At 46.4% G+C, this 19,215-nt stretch overlaps 1 protein-coding gene across 3 annotated transcripts in view; it reads right to left on the bottom strand.

The window, feature by feature from the left end:
- Positions 1-9,369: 9,369 nt before the first annotated feature.
- The window catches only part of FGF12 (fibroblast growth factor 12), a 232,964-nt gene continuing 223,118 nt past the window's right edge, over positions 9,370-19,215 (bottom strand). For all 3 annotated transcript variants that reach the window (XM_072868043.1, XM_072868042.1, XM_072868041.1), the window contains exons 4-5: positions 18,512-18,710; positions 9,370-9,902 (exon numbers count right to left, since the gene is read on the bottom strand). In XM_072868043.1, the coding sequence (XP_072724144.1) occupies positions 9,784-9,902; positions 18,512-18,710 (318 nt within the window). In that variant the 3' untranslated portion in view covers positions 9,370-9,783. The remainder of the gene's footprint in view (positions 9,903-18,511; positions 18,711-19,215) is intronic.

The raw sequence follows: 19,215 nt of genomic DNA, 5'->3' as shown, positions 1-19,215 counted from the left end.
AAGGGAGCTCGTAAGTTGATACAGACCTTTGGAAACATCAGTACCAAATTCCAGTTGTGCAAATTAAAACTCTGAACACTTCAGGTCTGATTCAGACTGCTGTAATGTCAACAGGAGTCTCTCACTGCCTCCAGTGGGTTTTTGATGTGATCTTTATTGAATAAACAATCAAGAAGTAAACATATATAGAATCTGATTACCTGGTCTCCAGCCTCTGAATGAACTCTCTGCTGCATCATGTAAATACAACACTGGCATGTGAAATTCCAGCAACCTACAGTAGCATTTCCATCGCCCAGCTGGGTACCTCTGGTCAAGCTCATCTATGACTTCTGGTGCTAAGTCACTAGCCTCTGTTATACAAAAAGTAAGACTCTATGATTTACGACTGTCCTTTCTGCCCTTAATAATCTGCAATGAGATCTTTTTTATGTGAACTCTAAGCAGCTGCAAGTGTCTGCACCGGCCGGCAAGCTGCCCCACAACCACTCACCCTTTCCACCAGTCACTGTGGCTCCAAGGCTGCCAAGATGCTGCCCTGAGATGATCCGAAGGATCTCTTTTATTGTAACAGCACAGCTGTTTGTTATTCTGTCCAGGAGCAGTAAAGCTATCAATTGCACAGAAGGAGAACATTTTAAAGCACACTAAACAGCAAATAATCCTCTGCTCAGGATATTAAAATATCACAAACCACAAATTTCCCAGTGTTATGACTTTGTAGCTGGCATCTATGTGTTTTAGCACCCCAGTCTATAGACTGAGGAGGTGACACACTCACACTAAGCCTAAGGTAAAAAGGGCTGCACAAGATAGCCTTGTGCGGTCTGATTCCAGGCAGGAATTGCTTTTGCAGACCCTTTCTCTCAAATACATTGACTTATAGTCACTGCCATGTTTGAATGGCATGTCTTCTTCACTGTAATGGGGCTAGGTACTGCTGGATGTATCAAGTAGAGCCTTGGCCAGCATGTCTTGTAATGGAGAGGATGTCTGCAGCCAATCCTTGCTGTATTTTTTGACCCATCTACTTTTTTTGACCTTGGAATAATTGCCCTAATTGGATGCTCACACTAGGTCTTTGCCCTCAACTACTCAAAAGCACTTTTTAAGGTGCTGACCAAGTCAAGGTCTAGGGCAGCCTGACTGCAAGATGCTCTGTTGTCATCAGAGGTTCCTGCAAGGTCAGATCCATCCAGACATCACATGTTTTGGTACACAGTGTATTACTGAGGAGATAAGAGGGGAACGTGGCTATAGGCATAGATGGCTAGACAGACAGACACACTCTCCTTCCAAAAAGAAAAAGTTATGCTTACAGTTTGTCCTTCTCCCAGCAGAAAAATGCTGGTCACACTGTTAGATAAATCCTACAGATGTGGAAAAAAGGCGCTTCCCTTAAGTTAAGATAGAAGATGAGTGGTGTCATCCAGCATTAAGGGAGAGATTTTGGAGACAAAGGAGGACAAAGTCCTGCACTGCCCTATGGAAAGATATTGTATCTTTGGGGAACACAGGAAAAGTGGCACATAGCAAATATGAGGTCTGGATTTTAACACCAAGAGTCTTCATGCTATTTCCTGTGATCCTGTGACACCGTGCAATCATTTTCTAGCCCTGAAAATGATGGTCAAGGTTTGATAAAAGGTATAACTCATCAGTATGTGCAGAAGCATCTGCAAAATCCAGATGGGAAAATGACCTTGGCTCCTGCAGTTAAAGAGAAAATGAGGCTTGGGCTAGATTAATTCCCAGGGTTGCACACTGATTTCACTGGAGTTGCCCTAAGGGTGAGTTTGATTCTCAACTCCTTAAAGTTTCCAAAACAAACCAAATCCAGGTGGGCAGCAATATGGAACCGATGGGGCTTTTTTGTTTGTTTTTTTCCCAATTGTTTTAGTACAAGCTACCATGACTTAAAACTTATTCCTGCAGATCTGCAGGAGCAGGCAATAGTTTTACAAAGAAAAGATAAAGCCTTCACCTGGAACAAGCTCGTGCTGCCTTTGGAAAGATTTCACTTCATTGATGAGCTTGTCTTTCTACCTAAAGTACCCCCAGCTTTGACTCTCAGGAGTGCATCCATTCGGTGTCTCTCTGAAGCCACCACCTGCTGATGTGTTTGTAGAAGCTTCTCCCAAGGAATGTATTTCGGAACAGAAAAATGGTTTTACTGAATTAATAATAGATGGACTCAAGCTGCAACAGTCAAAGTTAAATTTCTACATGGATGTGGACTCCAAGGTTTGGGCGTGTCTAGAGCTAGGCTATAGTGCTCCTTGGCAGTCAGATATATCCAATACTTAACTTTTTTCTTGTTTTAAATGCTACCATTTTATAAAAGGCCCAGTCAATCCTACAGACGGAATAAAATTCTGAAATAGTCCAGTTTTTGTATTTGGAGATTCAACAAAAGAGAAGTGAGCACAGGATTTAGAAGCTGGGTTTGGTTTTATAGGGAAAAATACAGAAGGGGAATCCAAAGATGGTGAATTTGAACTAGACCTTCTTCCATGGCAAATTTAGGTCTCTGACTCCCTATGGGGAGCTTTCCCTGGGAAGCTCTGGTTACACACACTGACTGCACAGTTTGAATTCAGATTTACGTCCTACATTGCAGCCCATTGACCCTGCTAGGAGAATCACTTGAACTTGCTGATGAAGGGCAAGCCTTGCAGTGCCCTGAATGTGACCTTGTGAAAGTTCATTACATATGCATGTGAAAACTAACCATCTGAAGCCCAGAGGAACTTTTGTAGGTGTATGACTGAACTGGGAATCACCAGAGTATCCATCTATTTGTGAGACAATGTTTCCTGCTTCCACACCAGAAGTCAATTTTTCCCAGTGTGTTGCTCCCTATTAGTTCTTCTTTCTGTTCTGTCTGATAGCAGGAAATAGAAAATAGTGGAAATTAAAAATGAAGATAATGCAAAGTTAAACACACCTCTTTTTGATCTTCAAATTGAGTAATGTCAAGCAAAGCTTGTGCTCTATGCACTGGCTTGCCTCTTTGTTTAACAGTGAATTGAGTGGAACTATTTCACTTGCCAGCTTGTGCAGTAAGTTGGAAAATAAAATTAATAAGAGGCAGTGTCAGAGTCACAGCGTGTAAGTGACCCCTCCAAGGCACAGTCAAATTGGAAGATCTTTGCCTTTGCAGGGTCCCGTTACCATATGCTCAGACCACTTCATAAGCCAAAACATTGTGATCCTCATGACACCCCTGCAGCAGGGCTGGTTGCTGGCAGTTGGAGACTTCAGGCACCATGGGCACAGACTAGGAACAGTGTAACAGGAGGGCTGACATCTCTATTGTCCAGGACATTGAGCCTTGTTTTCTTGTCTTTCCCGGCAGGTCTGGAGGAGGTGTGTGGTGCCATGGGGAGGACTCTGTGAGGAGCCCCTCTGGGTTGGGCCATCAACTGAAAGCCTGAGCAGGGTACTTGGCTTGGGATCCCACTGCTGGCCAAGCAGAAACTGCTCTGCCTTGTTTGGACTGGGATGCCCTGAGGACTCAGCAAGGACATGCTCCAGGGAAATGCTGACCCCTGAGAAAGGAGAGCATCACTGCATGCAGAAACCAAGCCAGGCGCTGGATATAGAGACTTAAATGTCACCAAAGTCCTAGTTTAGGGACTGGTGCTAAGATGGAGCCACTGATTGCCTTTCTCCCCGCAATTTTCCTCAGAGCTCAAGGAATTAAAATTCACCAAAGCCTTCATTTCTGAAAGACACTGTGTGACATACTTTGACCTTCACAATATCATTTAGTTTGACTGTCTGACCAATATTTTCCTCCTCCCCTGTGCTGCCCCTTCATTTTCGTATCAAGCAATGAGAAAGAAGGGTAGTAACCAGCTACCTAAGATGCAGATTACACACAAGGTTAGCACAGCAGAAGCATACTGCCTTCTTCTACCAGCTCTGCTCAGTATTTAAACTGAGATATTTAGTTCCCATGGGGAAAATTGTACTAGAATAGAAAAAGGCACAGCATGCAGCTATTATTGGGGCAGTGATTGTAATGAGCATGGAAAATGGAGCAATATATAACCCATTCTTAATAGACTCTTGGGAGGGTTATCCTCTGCTTCTCCTCAAATCCTGTACCCAGACACTTTTTTTTTATAATTGGTAATGCCTTTTTTTTTTTTTTTGGAGAGCCTAGATTCATTTGTATTGCTCAGTAAATATTAATGGCATTTCCCAAAGATTAATTATCCCATGCTTGCACCAGAGTGTGGTTTGAATAAAACACCCCCCTTTTCTCTTTCCAAGCAGCTGTGTGACTGGAGTTCTTGTCCTTTCCAAAAGTCCATAAAAGGTCAAATCTTACTGCACTGATCCTCCAGTTGCCTCAGGTGGGAATGCTCTGGAGCCTGTACGAGCTCCTTGCACCATAACAACAATCCGTAGTGTTTGCACTGGTGAAATGAGCCCTGGAGCCATGCTGACCTAGACCTCCTTTGCCGAAGAGAAGGTGCCTGAAGTCCAAGAGGGAGTCAGGCTGGGAAGACGTCCAATTTTCTGTGCATGCAGCAGTTAGTTATGCAAGTATCATGAAAAGAAATACTCTGGCCTGAAACGGTAGTTACTTAGCTTTAACTTTGTGGCCACAAAGGTTTGAGCAGGTTTGAGGTGTTGATATGCTCAAATGTGATGCTAAAAATGTATGAGCTTGGCTGTGGGATTTTTTTTTTTTTTTGGTTCTTAATCAAAGTGTCTAAGAACATGGGGAAATTGGTTGATGCCATGATTGTTGCTCAGCAGCTGAAGCAGAGCAGTCAAGTTTTACTCCATGCTTGTGAGGAGGATCTAAGCCTTGCTGCCTTTTACTCCATGGAAACAGCTTTCAAGCACCCTGAAGGCTGAAGCATTGGCAGTGGGAGAGGGAAGACAAGAATGCCATGGAAACCTCTCTGCTTCACTGAGGAAGTACAGTGGTGTTTCTTTAGATTTTACTCATAGGTGCTTGCAGTGGGTCATTCTGTAGCAGCAAGTAAAGCTTTTGTTCCAGTTTTGGGAGAGGAATCTGGCCCTAAAGACACTCACTTTTGTCTTTTCTTGTCTTGTTTGGGATTTGTTTTTTGTTTTTATGTTGTTTTGGTTTTTTGGGGTTTGGCTTCCCCCCTGCCCCTTGATGCAAAGTGACATACAAACTGAGCCCTGCCTTCTAGGACCAGGGCTAAGCTATGCCACAGTTAATAGAGGTCTAGTGTTGGACATGTTTTGGGGCCAACATCCCTCCCATGTTAAAAGTTGTGTATTTTAGTATATGCCCATTAGCAAAGGTTGGTTTTGTTCACTGTAACTAATGATAATTCTGAATCTTTTTTTAGAACTGTAGTCCTCAGAAAGACAGGGTTTTTTCATGCCTACCATACATATATGCTGCAGCTTTGCTAGCATGAAACCAGGAAGGATAGCATACTTTGTTTCTCGCTAGCTATAATCAGCCTGGGGAGCTTACACCACCACTTGCTTCAGCTTTGCTCAGAGAGTGTGGCAATGATGTCTTTCTGGGGTGGTAACACTCATTGTGCACAATCAGTGCAGTTTAAGAAGTAAAGGTATAAAGTGAGGCTCATGACAGCTTGAAGGATTGCTTGGGGCTCTATCAGCCAGATGCTATCTGAGTGCAAACAAACAAAAAAAATGTTGTTGACAGACAACTTTCATAAATTGCTTTGTTGAGTGTCAACTTTGCTTTATAGCACATTGTCACATGCCAGTGCTGACACTTGTGGCCTAACTTGCTGGCACAGTATGGCATGCTTGTAGTGGTGCTATCTTTTTCAGCATTTTTTTTTTTCCTAGTAAATTCCTGATGGTCCAAACTGGAGCCATGTTATCAAGTTTTGCCCTTGATGCATAGGGGAGATGAGCTGTGTTGCATAGCATGTACTGCCAGAACAGTGCTGACATCACAATTAAAAACCAAACTAAACTAGGGTGAAAAAAAATGAATGCTTTAAATGTACCCAAATTTCTGTGCTGCGAAGTGTTTTCTGCTGCTGGACTTCTAACATTCAAGCTCTTCCATAGCAGCATCTGTTATTCAGAGGGCAAAGGTTTGCTGCAGACTTAGCAGAGTTAACAGTTACCATGGGCTAGGTGAGATGAAAACATCTTTCTTTTTTATCGTTTACTTTTCTGGGCCATTTTCTTTGCTAGATGTTTGTCCAGTGCCATGCCAACATAGCTAGGAAGGGAATTTGTCCTGCTAGAATCACATGTAGACTTCCCTTTTCCCTGCGGATTGGGAAGTGGCAGATGGACAATCAACAAAATCCACAGCACCTCCTTGAGATATGGCTTGGGAGAAAGCTTGCAAGGCATTTGAGTTAACAAAAAAAAAATAAATGCATGAAGCCCTATGTAGTACCTGCAAGCTGTGCATCTCCCTGGGCTAACACAGGCACCTGTAGGGCATTGGGGCACCCAGAGCCGAGCAGCTCCCAGTCAGGAACTGATGCAGGTGGACACTGTGGAGCTGGGCTGTGCAGCCTCACTGTTTTTTGGGCTATCCTGATGTCAGGAGTCCCTGCATTACACCATGAGCTGATTTTTGCAGCTTCCTTAGATGTCAAGCACAGTATTTCCTGAAGTGTGTGGGAGGGTTTTATCATGGTTTATGCCACCACATGTGACTCACGGTTTCCCAGGGTTAAGCAGGCAGCGAGGAAAGCCAGCACTGACTTACAACACATGGCAGAAGACCTGCTCAGAGGTAGCACAGACCCTGGGTGTGAGCAGGATTAATTAGCTCTCATTATGGGCCAGCTCAGTGAGTGTCACATGAGGGTGATTACCTCAAACACAATGGACCAAAGCAGCAGACTATTTTGACATTTAGGCCTGAATGTGGCATTTCCAGGGACTCTTGCAATGATTTGGCCAAACAAGATTATCATGGCAAAAACCCAGTGTGGAAAGTGATAGGTGAGACACACAATGGAAAAATAAGCACATGGCAGGACTGGATCTGCTTTCAGGGGCTCTAGGCAAAGGGTGTCCTGCACACAAGGTCACAGCAATTTTTGGTCTCTCATGCTGGATCTGCTTTAGATGACATCAGTGACCTTGGCAAGGTGCCCATGGCTGGGGCCAGAAGAGGCTTCTGGTACCAAGGTGTGCCACAGATGCTCTCTTCTGCAGCAGGTGCTGGGCTTTCCCTCCAGGAGGGCAGCCGAGAAAGGCCGTGGCTCAGTGCCTAAACCATGGCCTGGGTGTTTGGTGGCTTGGTTAGTTCAGAGACCTGCTAGCTCAACATGTTGGTCTTGAGGCTCTTTCTTTGAATGTACATCTCTCCAGTGAGTAAGCAGCCCCCCTGCACCCCTTAATTTGAGGTGCTCTAGTTTGTGAGGGAGCTGAAATGTAGGCAATGGCTTGTATCAGATGGGGCATGGGGTATGTTTCCAACCTGAACACGTATTAGTAACCTTGCCCCAGTGTTGTGGGACTGGGGGCTCTCAGGAGGGCAGGAGTCACTCTGACACGACTGGAAGCCCCAGATAAACTTCGTTGGTGCTTGCTGTTGGCATGCAGGCACCGGTGCCCTCTGTGTCCCTATAGCATGGAGGGGCTGCCCATAAATGCAGCATTAGGCAGCAGAGCCATGGTAAGACGCTATTTCAAGGGTTCAGCTTTTCAAAATGACATGCTTGAAATTCATTCCTTCATGCTGATCCTGGGAGTCTTCCATAACCTTGAAATTTGGCTCTCTCCTTAGCTATCCCTGCTTGCTCTGTGCCTGCATGGAGCTGCTCACTGAGCCCTGCCGCTTCGCAGGGAGCATCATGGCCAGCACAGGCACTCCCCATCTCCCACAGCCACAGCAGCTTTCAGTGTGTAGCCGCCGGCCAGCTGAGGCATTGGCCGTGATAGCAAAGAAGCCTCAAGAATTAAGATGGTATTTGGTATTTCATGTATGCCCATGATTTATGAATGACACAAACACTCCTGCCTGGCTTGTAACAGCAAGGCTTTAGGGTGTTTCCCCTCTGTTCTGACCCGTTACACCTCTCCAGGCCCTTGGGCATTTGCTTATTCGTTTTGCTTTTCACCTCTCACAGGAGATAGAACCATGGCCTGAGCAGCAAAAATTTCCCGGGTGCCTCAGCCAGGGCAGTGCCTGTTTTTGTAACAGCAACTGTATCGCCTCTACGATTTGCTGCTCCTGCCTGCAGGCCCTGGGTGCTGAAAGAGGTCAGAGACTGAAGTTAACGTGTGTGGGCAGCCCATATCGCCCTGTTTCAGTACCACCCACGGGAGCGAGGGTGTGTGGTTCACCACTGATGCCCAAACTACAAGGAGAGAAAGGACCAGACAGGGAGAGACACAAATCCCCACTAACGCCCTTTGCTGCGGGCGGGCTCAGTGCTGAGCACCCCTCATCCGATCGCCCTCTTCCTTGCCATTCCCTATCTGTGAACTCGTTACCTCTGAAGTGCTTCTCCAGCATCTGCAGCCCCGGTGCTCGCGAGACACGTACCCCCACCCATACCCAGGCTGCTGCAACATCTCAGGGGTTCTCATCCTGTAACGGGCTTGGTGGCAGTAAGGCTTTGGATTAGAGGGGTTTGTAGTCTCGGCTTTGAACATGTGTAAAATGAGATGTGTGTGGAGCCTTAACACATAAGGAGAACCCGGCTGCTAGAAGGAAACAGCAGCATCTCCTCGTCCTGGCACAGCTGGACATGCACTACCACCCACGTTCCCCTGCAGCTGTCCCCTCCCCTGCACACCCCACCTACTCCCTCCCCACACCCCTCTTCCCATTGCTGAAATCCCTGCCACCCTCTCACATAGCACATGCCTCATCATTTCCATCTGACAGCAAGGATTTCAGTAGTCTTTCTTGCTCTGTTTTGTATTTTAAAGCAAGCAGCCATCCCTCCTTCTCTTTATCTTCTAACTCTTCCCTAATAAATATGATCACTTCATCCTGCGAGACCTGAAAACCATTTCCAAAATTCCCTTGGCAACTAATACAGTCAAACAAGCCTATAAATATAAATAATTATGATAAAAAGGCATAAAATGCCAGACTTGGGTCAAACATACTCACACAGTGACACTAGCAACAAATAACTACACAGTGTTTGAATGTAGATGGAAAAAGCTGAATACAGAGTAGTTAGTTTGTTGCCCATAACTGTCAGACTCCTAATTCGGACAGGCCATATTTTATTGATAGCAGAGCAAACACAGTCATAATCCATCCCTACCTTTCCTGCTTTGCAAAAAATCCCATCCAACCCGAGGGAAACAGGGATGAAAAAAACAGTAGTGTGAACGTGAGGTGAAAGTATAAGACAGAAAGCACAGTCCCAGGCTGTGTTTCCCACGTGTTTCTCGCACATCATATGCTAAGTTCAATTTTCCAAAAGCTTTGTTTTATTTTTAAAGGTAACATCTTTATTATTATTATTATATTTATTAGTTGTTATCGTTATTATTATGCAGAGATGAGATTTTTTTCCCCCTTTGATCACAGAGCAAACAGTTTGCTTTTGAAAATGTTAATGGAGTCCTGATTTAAAACATTTTTTTCTTCACTTTTTTTTTTGTTTTTTTTTTTTTAAAACGCTGCAACAGGCAAGATCTGGGGTTCGATTTCCTCGTCCTACACAAAGAAAGATTCTGGAGTTCGGGCTCCTAACCACTACTGGTAGGTCCTGCCTTGCTCAGTTGTTGTCGTCTCAGTGTGGTTTCGCCAGGTGGGGTGGGTAGGTGGGTGGGAGGGGAGGAGTTGGAAGAAGGGAGGGTATTTGTCAGCTATGTCGAGTCTTGGTTAACAACTTTGCCTCCATTCATGGTTGGTGTCCCTGAACTTTTTCTTGAGCGTCCTTGTTTTTCTCCAATTTCATGCAGCGATGGCTCTCTGTACATGCACACTGCAAACAGAAAAGACACCCATTAACAGCCCTGAAGTCACAGACATTACTGAACATAATGAATTATTTCTTTGTATGTGAGGTTGAAATTGCAGCCCCAATACAAAGATACACACACACACACAGAAACCTCAGTGACCCAGCAGTAGATCCTGTTACCAAGCAGGATCTGTTACCTGCCCTCACTGCCAGTCAGGTCCTCCTTTTGTCTCTGGATCCTTCCAAAGGCAGAGATAGAAACAGGGCTCTTCTCCTTTCTCACAGAGAAGTCTTTCTAGGTTTTCTGTGCTTTGCTGTTTTTTCATGTTATATTTATATGTATAAAATAAACATTCTAGTTCACAGCACCATGTATTGTCTTGAGATGCTGATTATCATCTAATAACAGGCCCAAGAATTACCTGGTCCCCTCCAACAAGAAGCCCTTCAGAGTCTTGAATCAAAACTATGCTTGCATCTGAGCCATACAAGCCTTCTGGGTGTTAAGTTCTGGATCTGGAAGTGGTGACTCAAGCTCATTTGGCTCCTTTGGCCAAGAGCTCAGGTCTGCTCTCAGCACTTCTTATTTTTTTCCCCTCTAAATCAAGACAGCCAGCCAAGGCCAAGGCCGTGAGCAGACACATGGGGATAAGTTCAGTGACAACAAACTAGGAGCCATCTCAGCTCTGCATGGTCACCTGGCAGCACTTGAGAACAGAGTGGACGGCGGGCACCTTCTCTCCAAACCCTCGCTAAGCAATGTGTGTCCTATAAAAATGTATTTGCTGGAGCCTAGACAGCCTGAGAAGGCAACGTCTGCCCAAGGCATGGCACATCCCCATGTCCTGTGCAGCACAGAGCATTTATCCAACTCACCATGTGGACTAAGTCCTCATGGCTGTCCTTGTGCTGTGTGAGGTGTGCCAGAGCAGGGGCACATGCTGAGCAGCTCAGCATCTCACAAAGGGAACATCTCTGATGCGGTGGGGTGTAGATGTGATTGAAATAGTGAGGCATCTCAAGGGCAGGCACGTTGGAGTTGAGAACTTGAGGTAGGTCCAGACTGCAAATGTCATGCCCAGACCTTTGCAAAAATTAGGATAGAAAGAAATGATTGTGTACTGCTTCATTTTGTAAAGCTGTCACGTCACAAGCAATGGCACAGAGCTTAAACACAAGGGATAGAGCCCATCAGGTTTTGGTTCCGGGTAACCAACAAGAACAAAATTTCAAAAATTATCTCAATAAATGAAAAAAATGCCCCATGTATAAAAAGGCGATGTAAGCACTTATATTTATAACCTCCCCTGATTTGCAAATAAATCCTGGCAATTAGAGGCAGGCTGCAAATGACATTATTGCTCTGCATTTTACTCCTAGCTAGATAAACAGTTATAGCAGTGTGCAACAATACAGGACAGAGATAAAGTGCAGTCAACTGTGTATTAATAGGAGGGATATTGCATTGAATATATCAGCAGTGACTTTTCCCATAGAGCATTTTTCATGCAAGGCTTTAAAGCAGTTTAAACACACACACTAGCTGGGCCTCCCAGCGCAGCTGCAAGGCAGGTACTGCTCTGCAAACTGTTATCGCTACTGGAGCCATTTTTTGATGAAAATGAGAAAAAAGGGAAAATGAGTAACTTGTCCCATGGGTCTGGGCCAGGACAAGCAATGCCAGAACTGCTCGTCAGCTGCCCAGACTGTCAATGCTGTCTGCGTGCTGCAAGTGTGTAGCACAGTGGCAACAGAAGGAAAAGGGATCTCACACCCCCTTTCAGCTGCTGAGCTGCCCTCATACCTTGGTGAGTGTCACTCAACAACCTGGTGATGGTGAATTTGCCTGTTGTGGCGAAGTACCTAACAAAATCTTGAAGCACAGTATGAAAAGGTTAACAACTGAGGAAAGCCTGTGCCCTTGTGATTTCTCAGCCTGAGTTGCAGAGCCTTTTTGATGACACTGAGGATGCACACCGCTTCTGTGACCAACCTTATTGTCTGACGTGATGTTTGCCCAGCAGAGTTGGGTATTTGTGCCGGCATTGCCCCAGTGCCCCTGACGTCCCATACACGAAGTTCTGCCTCAAGTGCAGTGTTGTCTTCACCCTGAACTCTCTGGTCCCAAGCTGGAGCTGGAGGGACCTCTCTGAGCTCTTCCCCCAGGCAGCTGCACATACTAAGCTCATCTTACCTGCATCCGTCCCCAATATCCCATCGGTCTGGGACAGATGCTTAACCACAAGGGCTGAGCCTGAGCAAAGCCCACAGCAGCAGCACCATGGCACGTTGCCTTTCTTCAGCTCCCCTGCCTCTCACCGTGGCCTTTGGGCAAAAATGTTTAGCTGCTAACAAGGCCCACAGAGTAATGAATATAAATCAGGCTACAGAAGTAAACAACATTTTCAGCTAAAAATTAAGGAAACCCTGTACCTAGCAAGCAAATAGGGCAGGAATTATAAGTTTATCTTCCAGTCTAGTGCATGATACAAGACTGACATGGGGTATGGCTGGAGGCTGCTCACATTGTGCTTTTCAGACAGAGCTGTTAAAGCCTCTGTACCAGACAGGCTGTGCCAACAGACCATGCCAGAAAATCTATAGCAGCATAGGACAAGTGTATTTTTCAGTATTGAGATACACCTACAGTATCAGTGTATACAGTATTTATATGGCATCATGCACAAGAGAGTGCCTGGATATTCTCCTACACAAGAGGCTTGCGCGCATGTGCCGAGCTACGGCCATCGCTCAGCGGCAGCTGCAAACCCGTGTGCACCATGACACGCAGGTGTGTGCACACAGACACATGGGTGCGTATGCACACAACCGCACACACGTGGGGTTTTAAGGACAGTGTGACATGTTGTGCAACACAAGATCTTGGACTGCAGTTTGTTATTCCTTGTACTGAGGAAGCTTGAGTGTGACTCACATGTGGAGATGTTAGTCATGGACCGGGAGGGGGGGGGTGGGGTGGTGGTGGTTTGCAAATAGGCTGTTGTGAGTGCCCAGATCTTCCCAGCTTTAAACTAAATCTTTGTGGTTTGGGACCAGCACTCACTGACAGGTCTGTTTGGGGTCCCTGTGTGTGCGGAGACACTGCCCCTGTCACTTGCATCAACGTAAACTAGCAGCATTGTGACAGTTAGCATGCCCAGACGCTTGGGAGGTCTGCTGGTGCACACAGCACAAGGCAGCTTTGGAAGGATGAGAAATTTGGCTCAAGAGTCCCCTCCCTGCTTTGCCTTGCTTCTCCCACCCACCCACACCCACACACCAAGCCAAATACAGCCCTTAATGTCTGGAAACCAAGCTAATGCTTTGGAGCTTCAATCAGATAATCAGCTCCTATGTCCCAGATTCTAATCAACACATCCATATTCATGCTTTAATTGGAAAGTGCCGTTAGCTTGATCTGCTGAAGAGCCACAGGCATAAATGGAAGGGGGTGAGCGGCAGTGGAGCTGTGCCGATGCCTGGTTCTTGTGGCTTTCGATTCCCGGCTTCCCTGCTAACCAGCAGTGCCTGCCATTCGCATGCACAAGGAAACAATTTTGCACAAAGAAACAACTCACAAATTAGGCAGAAAGGAGACTGGAGGTACAAGCAAGGGGGAAGGGGGCAGCGGGGAGCATCCTTCCCGAAGGCAAAGGCGTGGAGGGGGCTGCCTGTCACCCAGGAACAGCTCCATCTCTCGCCTATGCGCTGGCACAGGATCCCAGCCTCATTTCTGCTTCCCAGGCATGGCACTGGCACACCACCCACACGGTAAAACTGAAATCACCCTGTGCAGCTTCCCTGGGCGTCAGGGACTGCCTGAGTTTGGGAAGCATGCACCATTTTGTGTCCTCATCCTAACATTTCTCACTTGGCATCGCTGCAAGTTGAGGAGGTTCAGGGGATGCAACAAACTCCATTTCCTGTCTCTAGAATACAGGGAAAAGCTTATTAAAGACCTGAGATTTATCCCATCCATCCAGCTTCACTCCTGGCTTTCCCTGCCTCAGACCCTAGCGAGTTAGGAGGAACTAAATTTTTCCCAAGTTGCCGTTTAGCAGGTAGGCAGGTCGCTAGCCCGGCAGGATCGCAACGTGCCCCGATGGCAGCCTGGACCGGTGCCTGGGCAGGGCTGGGCACACATCCTCTGGCAGGCAGCCCAGGAGACGGGCTCTTTCCTTGCCGGATGCCACAGCTTGGGGTGTCAGTATCTGCAGTAGCGGCTGCATTAGGTAATGCTTCGGTGGAGAGAGTTAATTGTCTGAGCAGCAGCTAGGGGCAGGAGGGAGCACGTTATTATGCACCCTCTTTTTCTGCCTCTAATTACTGTGTTCTAAACCCGGTCCCAGCTGATGCATTTCAGAGGCATTAGAACTCGCATCTATCTGGCGGCTAAATGTGCAGGATGCTGCCAGATGGAATCACAGTTTGTTCAGGTAAGAAACGCAGCACAGGATGATAAAAAGCCAAGCAAAAGCATGGTTAAAATACATTGCATTTGCCATCTAATAAGATCATTAGGAGTTTGATAGATGAACAAGTGAGTTAGTGTGGGACTGAAAACATACCAAAGCCTGCCCACTTGAAAGACAGACCCAAAAGAGGAGCTGTGTTAACAAAGACTGATAAAGAGTGTGGGGTTTGTCGTCTTTGTTTTGAAGAACACTTTTTAGGATGTTTTGTGGATTAAGGTGATACCTTTGAAGCATTTTCACTAGATCTACCACATCTTCCTACTCAACAGTGTCTTGTACTTCTTTGCAACACCTGAGGACTCTGCTTCAACAAAACTGGGATGTTGCATCCCTGGGAAGACACACTGGGAAAGATCTGGCTGCTGCTCCTTGCACACAGATATTCATCAGTGGTAATAAATGGATCAGACTAGTCATTAACCTTCATATCTGATATGTGTTCATGTCACGAGGGCTGAAGCACCATGAGACTGGAGTTAGGGGCAGCTCTGCTGACTCAGATGGAGGAAGAGTTGTCTTCTGCTTTCTGTGGCCAGATTTGCCACCCCAAATGCATTCTGGCTTGGGCCAGGTGAGAGATGAAATGTTGCTTTTTTGGGAGAGCAATCTAGAAATGATGTCTTCAAGGAGAAGGAAATACAAATAACAGAGCGCATCCACAATAAGCATCTGATAAAATTCTCACTTGAGTGACTGGAAAAGTCTCCCATTGTTTGAGATGGGTTTGGATATTTAAAAGAACAAGAGGCACTGAGGACGGTAGTGTTTGTCCAGCACTAATCACTACAGACAGTTAAAAAGACTGAAATTGCTTTAAAAGATTGCTTGGTGTCCAAGTGACAATTACACTCAAGCTAATTTCTTGTGCAGTCCGGTTCAATCTATATGTCTGCACTTTAAGGGCTCATTTAGCTCAAATGATCAGTGATCAGAAATAAAATATCAAAAGAAATGTGTTGCGTATGTGTGTTTTTAACCAAAACTGGCACCACACAGTACATTAACTGCTGCCTGCCAGGCTGTTTGCCTTGGCTTTGCCTGTGCACAGATGGGAGAGGAACTTAACGTTTCCCCTGTTATTACTTAGTAAGTTTTTTGTGCTTTCATATTGATTAAGCTTAATGCTATTTCCAAAAACAAACAAATCCTACCTACACTAAACCAAAAAATCCCTCCTACCAACCACAACCCAAAACTTTTCCAGTTGGTATCTAGTGACTTTCACACAGACACCTCCAGCATCCTGACAAACTACAGGAGTCAAAACACTCTGTGGGATTAGCACAGCATAAAGCTGTAGCTGCTAAAAGCCATAGATAACACACATACATACACAGATACCACTGTATATGTATGCACATGTACACATATGTAGTCCTTAGAAATTATCTGGGAGGATAGTTCATATTTATTTATTAGTTTACTGCCCATTTGCAACTTTGAGGAGAGGACTTCTGAATTCAGAAAGCAGTATGAAGCAACGGGAGTCAGATGAGCTCTGGGAGCAACCTGGGCTTTTTTGTGTTGCCTTTTCCTGCAAACGCTCTCTTCACTAAGCTGCTGAATAATTTTTCCGCACATGGCAAATGACTGGGAAGTTTCGCCTCAGAGATAATTGCCACTGAAGTGGCAGGTGAAGTGACTCCTAGCAATGTATGTAACACCTCTCCTTCCCGGGGGACCAGAGTCCTCCTTGCATACAGTACTGCGTCAGCCATCGTGTGGCAGGGCTAACGCTGGTGGTGGTACTGGAGGAAAAGAAACCTGGGTGCGTTATTGCAGATGGAAGCTGCAATGTTCTGGCCTGAACAAGCAGCAAAGCCCACACACTGGAGCATGCCACAGCATTTAGCAGAAGGGACATGCAAATATAGCAGGGGATTGCTTTGAATACTTCCTCAGAGTCAAGACAAAGAGAAAGAAGCTGTTAAAACAGGGAAGGAATTGCCCCTTTTCTGTAACATCTCTGCCTGCAAACTCTGCTCGCGGAGACTTTGATGGATGCAGCACAGAGAAGTCACGTGGAGCTGAGCGCGTTTTACTCCAACCCTCCCCACAAGCCTCTGCTACCTACAATGAATCTTAGGCTTGGGAACAGAGTCCTCTGTCTGGAGTCACAGTCCCAGACAGCTGAATGCTTTGGGAAGCTGACATGTGCCTCGGCTTGGGAGACTGCCAGCTCTTTGATGCAGCAGTGCTCACAGAGGCTGACTGCAAAGCATGTGGAGGAGGGAAGGGGTGGAGGAGCCCTTAATTTGGCTGCCAACTTCCAAAGCGCTCACTCGCTCGGGAGGTTATGTGACAGCTGTGATTGAAGCAAGCGTGGGAGGATGCAACTGCAGGAAAGGGAAGCTCTCGGGCTGGGCTGGGTTTTTCAAAATGAAAGCCAGAGCAGCATTTGCTGCAATGAGAACTCTGCTGTGGGTCAGGCACCTCTATTAAGGCAAGGCTTTCCACGAGGAGAGCCACAGGAATGGCCTAGTTTAATGCGTGCAGGAGATAACTACTGAGCCATTCAGCAGACGCCACGCACACCACATCAGAAAAGATGCCTGGATTCAAAGGAACCCACTGATCAGTGCCAACACCCTGCCAGGCAGCAAAGAAATACCAGAAGGAGCTGGAAACCCAGCTGTGAAAGCTAGAGCTTGCAAAAGACTCTCTTCCCAGTCAAGGCAGGAGAGGAGAAGACAGAAGAGAAGCTGGTGACTGACCTCATGCCTGAAGCAGGCCCTGTTCCTTAGCAAAACTCAATGAGGGCTTAGGGCACCAATCCCACTAATGCCTCAGATAAACAAGAAAAGGCTCCCGGCTGCAGAAAAGCTGTTGAAAACAAGCATAGGACAAGAAGCTCCAGGCCGTCCTCTGCTCTTCCAACATCTCCATCTCCTGTGCAAAGGCCACAGATACTCTGGGAATGCTGAGTTGAATTTCTCTCATCGTGCTTTCTGTCAGTGGTCCAACAGATGATTTCAGCCTGCCTTCCTGAACTGGCCTTTCACTCACACACGCATGCTCATCTACCCCTGTGCCTTAGCTGGGAAGCTGTTAAAACAGCTACTAGTGCATGGACTTAGCTGTGGCCTTCACCACTTGTGAGTGCTACCTGTCAGGAAAGCATCAGTTCATTCCTTCTCTCCACGTGTCCAGCCCTGACCCCACAGCCAACATGGGGATAGCGAGAAGGCGCATGGAGCCGTGCAGTCGAGGCCAGCCCCAGGCTGCTGTGTCCCTGAGGTGGCCACTGGCAGGTCCGAGATGGGGTCAGAAAGGCGTACCTAGTCTGGGGATCGGAAAGTAGTGCTTTTTCCAAGCCAGAGATAAAAAGACATCTCCTTGTTTCCAAAATCACACTAGTTCCTGTTAAGTACTAGGCTCATCACACTACATCTCTCCATTATCAGGGGACAGCTCTTAAAAAGCAAAACAGCCTGGCACGAGCCTGTGGCACACTTGAGTAGTGTACAGTCTGCAGCAGGAGGGCAAAACTTCAACTCCATGGCTTTCACACACACTGTGATGAAGACATACGGCATGAGAGCATCTCATCTAACTTTGGACACCTATGGTAGAGGTTTTTCTACCCCCAGTGACTAACTAGGATGTCTTTATAAGTGAGAAAAAAATAGATTTAAGTCATCTTAGGGTAGACATACAAAGTATGTCCACAGCTGTGCTGGTAGGACCCATTTCTTTCCTGTTACTATAAACAGCGTCTCAAAGTCTAAAATCAGGTGAGATAAATCCTGTCTCTACTGACTCTACATGGGACTGGAAACCCACTGAATGAGTTGGGAAAATCATCACAGAGACCCCCACATTATAGTCCCTGCTGGCTTGGATTCCTTTTGAACTGCTGGCCGCTTGCAGGCTGCTTTCCTTTCCCAGTAACTTCTCATGTTGCTGGGCTTTAAATTCATCCTTTAGCAACCCAAAGCTGAGAAACCCCTTTGGGATGATGTGCAAAGTTTTTTACGTGGGAAGGAAAGCAGATAAAATGCTAACAGTGCAGCCCAGCAGCTTTGTGAAATGTTACAAACGTCGTTGCTTTCTGGTTTTGCAGCCCAACATCCCCATCCAGGAAGCCCCAAATCTGCAGTTGCAAACTCCCCCTCCCCATACCCCACTGATGGAGGGAGCGGGCAGATTCCATACCTTCAATGGGTTTGGGTACAAAATGTGATGAGGGTTTGGTTTTTTTCACTCGGTTTCCCTTCATAATTTGACCTTCTTTATTGAGTCCCAGGAACCACGCTCGGCCGGATTCTTGCTGCCGGTACAGCGTGGAAGAATAAATAACGTAGTAGTTTTCAAAGACAGATTCCTTAAATTTGCACTCTGGTGTGAAAACATCCTGCAGCGAGAGAGAGAGAAGAAAAAGCAATGGAAGGAATTAATCACTGATCTCCTAAATTAGGCATCACTGAGTGATACATGATAGTCACGCACTGCAGTTAGTTTAACAACAGAAAACAACAGGCATCAGCAATACCAGCTCCCAGCAATAATACACTGTGGCAGGTGCACCCACCCTGATAAAAGACTGGGAGCATTAGGACTGGGCACGTGCCGATGGGCACGTACACAATTTGGGCGAGGAGCAGAAGTTGAGGCCCTCAGGCCATCAGAATTGACCACAGGTCAGATTCGACTGGGGTTTAAATGAGCCCCGCCAGAGGGCAAGTTGAGTCGGTCCTCCTCGGAGCAGCGGGTCTGCGGTCGGGGACTCTCCCCTCGCGTCGGGATGCCGCCCAAGGAAACTCCTCGCAGTTGAGAGCCCTCATCTCACAGGTGAGTGATTGCATGCATTTTGGATCCTCATTTCTGAGGCTGGCTGTGCAGTATTAATTCTTCATACA

Source organism: Ciconia boyciana, chromosome 7, assembly GCF_034638445.1.
Source record: "Ciconia boyciana chromosome 7, ASM3463844v1, whole genome shotgun sequence".
NCBI lineage: Eukaryota > Metazoa > Chordata > Aves > Ciconiiformes > Ciconiidae > Ciconia > Ciconia boyciana.
The sequence above is the reverse complement of the archived record's forward strand: the minus strand, read 5'-3'. Positions and strand labels throughout refer to the sequence as shown.